This window comes from Semicossyphus pulcher, unplaced genomic scaffold, assembly GCF_022749685.1.
Source record: "Semicossyphus pulcher isolate SPU_LCO1_2020_fin unplaced genomic scaffold, fSemPul1.0.p SCAF_8, whole genome shotgun sequence".
NCBI lineage: Eukaryota > Metazoa > Chordata > Actinopteri > Labriformes > Labridae > Semicossyphus > Semicossyphus pulcher.
In genome coordinates, this window is record NW_027211759.1 from 7,271,838 (window position 1) to 7,280,731 (window position 8,894).

The 8,894-nt window shown below is 40.3% G+C and overlaps 1 protein-coding gene across 1 annotated transcript; it reads left to right on the forward strand.

Annotated features, from left to right (window-relative positions):
* Positions 1–2,175: 2,175 nt before the first annotated feature.
* psma4 (proteasome 20S subunit alpha 4) lies at positions 2,176–7,765 on the forward strand. Its single transcript, XM_069685983.1, has 9 exons — positions 2,176–2,213; positions 2,695–2,719; positions 3,450–3,492; positions 3,592–3,754; positions 3,889–3,966; positions 4,058–4,146; positions 5,513–5,643; positions 6,244–6,367; positions 7,514–7,765. The coding sequence occupies exons 2-9, from the start codon at positions 2,717–2,719 to the stop codon at positions 7,666–7,668; spliced, it is 786 nt and encodes a 261-aa protein (XP_069542084.1). The 5' UTR covers positions 2,176–2,213; positions 2,695–2,716; the 3' UTR covers positions 7,669–7,765.
* Positions 7,766–8,894: the final 1,129 nt, after the last annotated feature.

Here is an 8,894-nt window from a genome sequence, read left to right on the forward strand (position 1 = left end):
GTAAAGTAATAAAGATTTTGTTAAGAAAAATGTAAGGCTATTTCTGTTTTTCAGTCTAGTTTACTTATTCTGTAAATTATACAGTATTATTATGAGTTATATTTTAGACCCCTCTAAGAACTTTATACTTAATTTGGTCAGTTATAAATTGGAAGATTCTTGCAAAAATGTATCAATTAATAAGATTATCACACCTGTGATTGATAACCTTAATGCCTGCAATGACAAAAATCTATATATAATCCTCCCCCAAACAACAGCAAAGGGATATGACTGTATAAGGGCATGACTTATATTATAAGAATGTATTATAATTGGCATTTTAAAGACCCTATTACTGTTTGCATCAATGTTTCAAGAGAGAACTGAAGAAGATTTTCCTGTTGAACTATTTTTTTCACTTTGTAGAGTCTGATGGCTTAATACATGAAGTGAAATGTTACAGAGAGTTTGACTGAATTTGGTGAGTTTTCATCCCGGCCTCCTATCTCACCTGGGTGCTGGGCATCTTTTGCTATGTTGAGTTTGATAGGGGCCAATAAAAATCCCTTAGTAGCAGGCCTTCAGCTCTAGCAGCTAAATGCTGATTGCAACAACATGACCCACTTTAATGATACCAACAATTAGAGGCCAGTGTAGATTGCATAGTTTACATCCATCACTCAGCAGTAAGTAAGCCTGTACGTGGCCTGGATTTGCAGGAGGAGATTACTCCTGAGAAGTTAGAGAATAGATGTTTTGTGTTCAGCTCAAACGTTAAAATTTACAGTCTGCAGTGAGAACAATGCTAGAGCTGTGTCAGAAGCCTTTAAAAGATAAATATGGTGAAGGAGCTATAAACTCCATCTTCAGACAGATCCAGTAGGGTCTGTGAGCCAGCTCCACAGCGGACGCTCCAGCCAACAAAACAAATCAGAACACGGTATATTCCTCCTGTCTGAATAAACAGTGCAGTGTTATGGGTTGTTTATTGACGTGTTGCAGCTGCAATTCTCTACTTCCCTGCGCCAAATCTCGGAGAACAATGTGAGGATGTGATTATTTTTGATAATCTCAAGGTAAGCTGCCAGGCTGCTGCAATCCTGGGCTGTTTAACTGAGAGGAAAAACTCAAATCACAAAGAGGTTTGTTCTACACTGCTGCTTTGGCTGATTCTTATCATGTGATTTCTCTGAAATATAGAGTTGCCAATATGGAGAATTAATCAAGAGCACTTTAACCTTTGACAAGTTCACCTTAAGGGTTTATTTAGTAGCTGGGATTTGCCAGTTGTTGTGAAATTGTAGCTGTTAATATTTCCATTCTGAGAATTCATGTATTCATGACTCAGCTGGAAAAACTAAGCAGACTGGGCTGATAACAGTATTGTTTATTACAATCATGAAGTTTGTTTGACTGGATGGTTTGAACCTAAACCTAGTACCACGTGGGATGAATTAGCAGCTAAGAATTCCATATTTGTGACTTTAGAATATCAGAAATTATATTTTGATTGACTGACACCAGGTGAAAATCCAAGGATAGAGAACTGAGCACACAGTCTGATTGAAAAGCGACACACAAACAATACCGTCACCATTAGCTGCCCAGAAAGGTCAGAGGTCAGCGACAGCACAGCACACCAACAGAGAAAATCCAATGACCAGATTAACTGCACAGTTTATAAATCATCCCTGTTAATCATTTTCAAGGACTTCCGAACTGAAGCAGATTCTTTTGGTCCGTTTTATAAAGTTGTTTCCAGACAGCGTGCTATAAATCTCAGCAAATAACCAGTTAGTCCTCATCTTTACTTCAAAGTCGAGGCAATGAGGCCCCCTGGTGGTAAGAACGATAAATTACAAAAACACAGCCTGAAAGCCAGCTGGGTCCTATGTAAAAGCGGAACGAAGTAATGGATGGATGACGGCCTATACAGCTTTTTGGATTTTTATTCTATTTTTAACACTTTCATCTCCTTTATGAATGTTGTATTTTATGTTTATCCTATTTCTAATTGCTACTTTGCATGTCTGCATTTTATACTGCAATAAATTAACAATGTTGATATGCTCCTTTTGCTGTCTTTCGGGCATCTGTTTGTCTTCTGTCTTTAAATTCTAGACATCATTGGTTTAAAAAAAATCCAAAACAAAGAGGTGCGTCTAAATGACGTAGCATATTGCCTTAGTGTGACGTCATCTACACGCGCCAAACAGAAAGCTCTTTAAGCGGTAAGCATTTTATTTTCTACAAAATAAGCCGAAAGCATTGTCTTATTTGAAACAATTTTATTATTTATTGGCTTGTATAGCAAAAAATCTGAAAAGACAACTCGTTAGGTGACGTTACTTGAAGAAGCATCAAGCGCAGCGGCGACTGAAAATTTTGTTGATTCATCTCCATTTGGGCATCACGTTAACGTTGAGGCTAGCTCAAAAGTAAGAGTTAGCGTTAACCTGAACAGCCTGAGCCAATATAGGATTTTATTAAAAACGAATTAAGCGTATAATATTCGTGAGCTTACGTTAGCTAGCTGTTTGACACGACAAACGTTTGCAATTGGGCCAGGTGTGTCCCTTTCGCTTTCATAATGAGCCGCAAATGTCGAAGCAAATCTGTTGTCAATGTTTTAATATCATGTGAGCTCTTGTAAACGTTAGTCTTCATGGGGCCTATAAGTTGAACTTTTAATTTTTTCCCCCACACTGACAGGGTTTGACTGCGGTCTCCAAAAATGGTGAGTAATCTCAAATATTAAATGGTGATGATGTGCTACCTACCTGTGAGAGAAAACAAATCTCTGCGCAGCCAGTCCTTGACTGCAGGTGCAGTTTAGGTTGAAAGTCATACATGTTGGAGCTCCGCATGATCTGGTGATGGGGCCTGCGTCTGTTTCTCAAAAGATCTTTTTATACAGTTGGGTGGGACATTAAAGGACATAACATTACATAAAGTGTAAGGTGTTAAGCTTCCCCGAGCCTTCAGAACAGCTTTGTCCTATATCTCTCACATTATTAAATTGTGTTGAGATCTTTATACTGTGAAGGCCAGAATATATGCTTCAGATCAATTACCCCTGGTCTGAGAGCACCTTAGTTTTTAAATAGTTTTTTTTATAATGAATTCAGGAAGTTCTTGCAAGTAGGATGGTATTTTTTAGCTTTATTTTGCAGGGTTAACCTTTCCGAAAGCCAGTATCTTCTGATCTGCTGGTCTGCCAGCTACTAAAATACATTTCACGCATCTGATTTCAAGGAGTCATTTAATCTACAAGCATACATTCAGTGAACTGTAACAGTAAGAAAGCCATATTTGTTTAGTTAAAAGTGTATGACATTTATATAAAAAGGATTACTTGTCCCTGAAGACGTCCCAAAAAAGAATCCTAATCAGTTGAAGCTCAGTCATCTTTATGTTGAAGTGAAGCTAGTACTGATTGGATTGCATCTTTTCTCTTTTTCCTTCAGTCGCGCCGTTATGACTCAAGAACAACCATCTTCTCACCAGAGGGTAAGAGGTTACTGGTCAAGCTCCAAGTTGTTCACTGTGTTAGTTTCTACTTGTTGTGCTTCGTTCCTCATTTTGACAAGCACTGTGTTTTACTTGCAGGGCGTCTGTATCAGGTCGAGTATGCCATGGAAGCCATCGGCCATGCCGGCACCTGCCTTGGGATTCTAGCCAATGATGGAGTGCTGCTGGCTGCTGAGAGGAGGAACATCCACAAGCTGCTGGATGAAGTATTTTTCTCAGAGAAAATCTATAAGCTGAATGAGTAAGTTAACTTTTATATTTTGGTGGCATTGGTTGGAACTGTGCAAGTGTTCATAGTTTACAAATCTAGTCAGTCATTACTTTTTTATTCAAATTTTAACCCTGTGACATATTTCAACATCTGTTTCCTTGCAGAGACATGGCGTGCAGCGTGGCAGGAATCACATCAGATGCCAACGTACTGACCAACGAGCTGAGGCTCATAGCACAGAGGTAAGCTCCAGTCAGGTTGAGCTGCTGCAGCTAAACGGTTATTGTGAGACACAATACAATACAAATGTGATTATCTGTGTTGCTTTCACAGATACCTGCTACAGTACCAGGAGCCAATCCCCTGCGAGCAGCTGGTGACAGCTCTGTGTGACATCAAACAGGCCTACACCCAGTTTGGAGGTACAAAGCAACAGAAATGTTTTTATTTACATGCTGAGTTAACTTCCCATTGAGACGAGTTTTTACACCAAATGTAAAGAGGCTAAATGATGCCTTTTTAACTTTTTTTTCAGTTGGAATGTCTGACTTACCATTTGGTTATCAACTCAATGTCTATAATCAATCAACAACTTACTGGTATAGTTAACTGCCATTTAATTGTCTTTGCTGACAAATTACATTAATGAATCAAGGTGGCTGGTTTCTTTGCCCCCGGTGAGACCCAGACAAGCATTTGAAATTATTTCTGTAAAATGTAAATTTATTTGGAAAACTGTAAGGGCCTTGTGCTGCTGGTCCCGATGTCCAATCACTGTGGCCAGTGTAAAGTAGGCATGACCTGTGGTCACAATGTGAGAATAAGATCCAGTTTAAGAAGTACCAGAATTTTCCTTAAACTATTTTTGACTTTCAATGGTTTTTTCATGTTGCAATGTTTTTGTCAGACGTTGAGCTTAAAGGGCCAGTTCGCTGATTTTCAACCTCAGTCCTATCATGCTATTATGTGGAGCTAATGCCATTATGGTAGGAAAAAAAATGCAATTTCGCTCTGTGCCTTTGGAGGACGCTATCTGCTTCTCCAATGGGCCCTGGAAAACCTCCGCCAGACTATGTAAAAGTCGTCATCTGGTGGAGGCCAGGGAGCTCGTTAAACTACACTTCCTCAATCTAGGACGCCCGCCTCCGGTGGCATGTCTCGTTCAAAATCATCAGGTTTGAAATGTAGACTGCAGACCTGAAGATTTTTTAGAAGATCCACCCGTATATTCTCGTCGTATTTCATATTCTGTACCGGCCTGAGCCGCTGCTTGCCGTGAAAACGGTAGTATTTCACTCCAGCGTCTCTCGCTGGGCCGTTCCTTTCAGAGGGAGGGGCGCAATGCACGCTGGGTGTTGTAGGAATGCAGAATGGGCGAACCCACAAGCTGTTTGTACAACTTTCTCCACAGCTATGGTGGAGAAAGTTTAATTTTTAAAATATTATTGCTTCTATCGATTACAGAGAACACCAGCTTTGACTGACAGAGGCTTTTTCCAGGGCTGAATTTCTCCTTTAAGATAAAAAATCACGATCATTAGTTTTTATTATTTAAGACAACTTTTTTCTTTAACATTTTTTTCTTACTAGTATTACAAATTTTGAAGTCTAAAAGTCTTAAATGGTCTTTAGAAACTAAAGTCAACAAACACTCAGACTGAAAAATATTATTAAAGTACTCAACATCACACATTTTAAAAGTAGTTATTCTCAAAAATCAAAGTAAGGAACACCACAGTCATTCATCAGTATAATATAGTAACTGTATGTGTGTGTCTGTTCTCACAGGAAAGCGTCCCTTCGGAGTCTCTCTGCTCTACATGGGCTGGGATAAACACTACGGCTTCCAGCTCTACCAGAGTGACCCAAGTGGAAACTACGGCGGCTGGAAGGCCACCTGCATCGGAAACAACAGCGCCGTAAGTCTCACAGGGATGCAGAGATCCGAATATACGTAAGAATCTGAACAGTGTGAATTATGAACCTGCTATTCCAAACACGGACACCAGAGGGCGCAGCTGCTTTTCAAACACAACAGTTATGAAAAGGACTGGACGCTCACAGTAAACAGACATGCTGTGGCCTACATAGTGCTGACTCTTGGGGCAACTAATTGTGTAAGTCCTGATTCATGATGGCTATGCTAATCTGAGTGGGTCTCCAGAGGGCTGCACACAAAGCATTGTGGGTAACAGAGCAGCCTGAGATCATTGTGTGAACACTTTTGTCCAGGAGCCCTCATGGTACCCTGAGTGCATGAGCTTTTACTTTGGGGGTCTCCAGTGAGGATACACACACCTGATCCTGACAGTGCGAGTGTTGTTCTCCTCACAGAGAGCCGCTCAGGAGCAGATATCCGGTTTCTGAGAGGAGAAGATAAACTGTGGTGTTAATGCATCCTCACAATAGAAACCAGATGGGATTCTGCAGCACTAACAAGAGGGACAGTGTTTTGGGACTTTGTCGCAATTAGAGTGAGTTTAACTTTGTCTCTCTTTATTTTCTTTACTCGTTCAAAGGCTGCCGTCTCCATGCTGAAGCAGGACTTCAAGGAGGGGGAGATGACACTTTCCACCGCCCTAGCTTTGGCCGTTAAAGTTCTCAACAAAACCATGGACGTCAGCAAGCTGTCTGCAGAGAAAGGTGCAGATTTCAGCTACGTACAGATCCTGACCATTTTAAAGAATTTGACCATCTATAGATATGTTTCGAGCTAAGGAAGTCTTTCTTTCTCTATCTTTTATGATCTGGCAGTCCCATTTGAATAATGTGGTCTTTTTAAAGAGGGACCTCAAAGCAAAACATTTAAAATCAGGCCACCACACACGGCATTTAAAGTTATAATCTCTTAGATTTTCATCTAAATAAATGTCTGTTAAGTCACTATCTATCACTGAAGGAGGTAACACAATGGTGATTGAGCCTATAGCCCACTGATGAAAGCTTTTGCATTTGCAGTATAACAGACTGGGTGTCTGTGGCGACTTAAATCTCAAGCAGCGCCCAGTTAGTGACGCGTTTTTCATAAGCCAGCAGTGCTTGGTCTGCCAGAGAAGGTAGGCGGAGCTAAGCGGCTGCTTTTCCGCTCTCTCCTAGTGTTGCGAGTAAACAGTAATCTACTATGGCTGAACAAACAAAGAAAAGATCTATGACTACAGATACAACTTAAAAAATAAGTGAAAATCCAAAGAAAAAGAAACAAACTCGACGCTCAGATGAAGCAAACAGTCTAAAAAGGAAAGCGACCGTCAGCCAGGAAAATCAAGAGTTACAACCGGAGCCAACCGTGGACGTCACACATGCAACACTGTCTGGATATCTGGGAAGTGTGCTCCTGTAATTACAGTTTATTTGTTAGCTGTTTGCTAACTCTATAAGGCTTTTTACAAGTAGTGTCCCGAGTCTGATAAACAGGATCCACATACAGTGTCACAAAACACTAAGAGCATCCTGTTCTTCATGTTCACATTGGTGCCATTATCAACAATAACAAAGGCTACCTATTTTTTCAGCATGGTTTTGTTTGATTCAACATACTGTTTATTATCCATGGGTGTGTCTAGACAGTCCACAGTGAGCAATTATACCTATTCAACCTGTTTCGGCAGGTCAGGTGATCACCCGGCATTAACCTATTTGTTCCAACATGTTTGAAAACAATATAATCGCAGCATCAACATCTTACTTAATACATTTCCTTGTTCTCGTTCTATTTAGGGGGTTTAAACTGTAGTGGAAAACGGTGCAGCAGCTGGTTCCTCACCGTCTGTCTGTCTTTGTGTGTTTCAGTGGAGATCGCCACTCTGACCCGCGAGAACGGCAAGACCTGCATCAAGGTGCTGAAGCTGAAGGAGGTGGAGGAGCTGATCAAGAAGCACGAAGCCGAAGAGGCCAAAGCGGAGAAAGACAAGAAAGAGAAGGAGCAGAAAGAGAAGGACAAGTAGAGACGCTGCCACCGCACGTGTCCGTGTTTGTGTGTGAGAACGAATGTGAGCTTGTGAGTGTGGATTCAAAAATTGAGTTTCCGGTGTGTTTGTATTTGTTTTGTTTCTAAAAATAAATCCAGATGGTGAATAATTGACTTGATTTTATTTCTTATTTAGTTTTTATTTGTTACATCACAACTGTCTTTTACATGTTCAGCGTTTTGGTGTGTTAGCTGTAAAAAGCTCAGAACACTGGATGTTATTTATGGTTATACAACAGTTAGTTCCAACCAAGTAATTCTATAAGTGCTCATATAGAGCACAACGTCACTGGGACTTTTCACTCTGTGTATCACTCCACCTCAGCCACTGATTACTGTTAATAAACACTACAGCTGACTGTGTGTGTCTATATTAATCAAGCTGGTACCTCTGACTCACACAGCAGACTCTTATTTCACTGGTTGCTTTATAAATTATAACATACAGATAAATGAACATAATACTAAACAGCTGATCTGTGGTGACATGTAGACACGGAATGTTCGGGTTGCTTGGCAACGAAGGTTCCCTTTGGTCAAGTTGGTGGAGCAAAAAGTCATCTGTTGCTGGTTGTTACTTTTTGCTACTATTTTCTGCTCGTTTAACTGTCGTATAAAAGAAATGTCACATTTGACATCACGATTTTTTAAATTACTTTTCAAACTATCTCAAAGTAAAGTTATCAAACTTACTGGATGATAAATAGTGGAAAGAAAATCTGAATAAAATTCACGTCTACTTCTGCTTTCTTTCTGTTTCAACCTCCTCAAAAGGTTTAAAAGTAGTTCCAGATCTTTCCATTACTTTTATGATCTGTGTGGCTTTACAGTTGAAATCAATATGGGATTAGAGCCTAATGTGTGTGCTCAATCTGTTCTGGGGCAGAGCAGATGGTCTTAATGTATTCTGCATGAACCGTGTCTCGCATACTATAAAACTGTTATAAAACAGGGGAGCACGATGACGCAATGATAAGCATGTTCGTCTTTCTGTAGGTGGTGTCAGGACAATTCTCTGTAATAGAGATCCACAAAGAGAGAAGTGATAGTCGAGAGTCTGACTGCAAAATTCTGCAGAAGGATCTCAGAGCTCGTTGGGCAGACAGAATAAGTCATACAGCAACAGACTGTGCTCATTATAATGAAGACAATAAGAGTATAAATCCCATTGCAGTGGGTATGCTGGGTGCTTTCCAGTCCTAA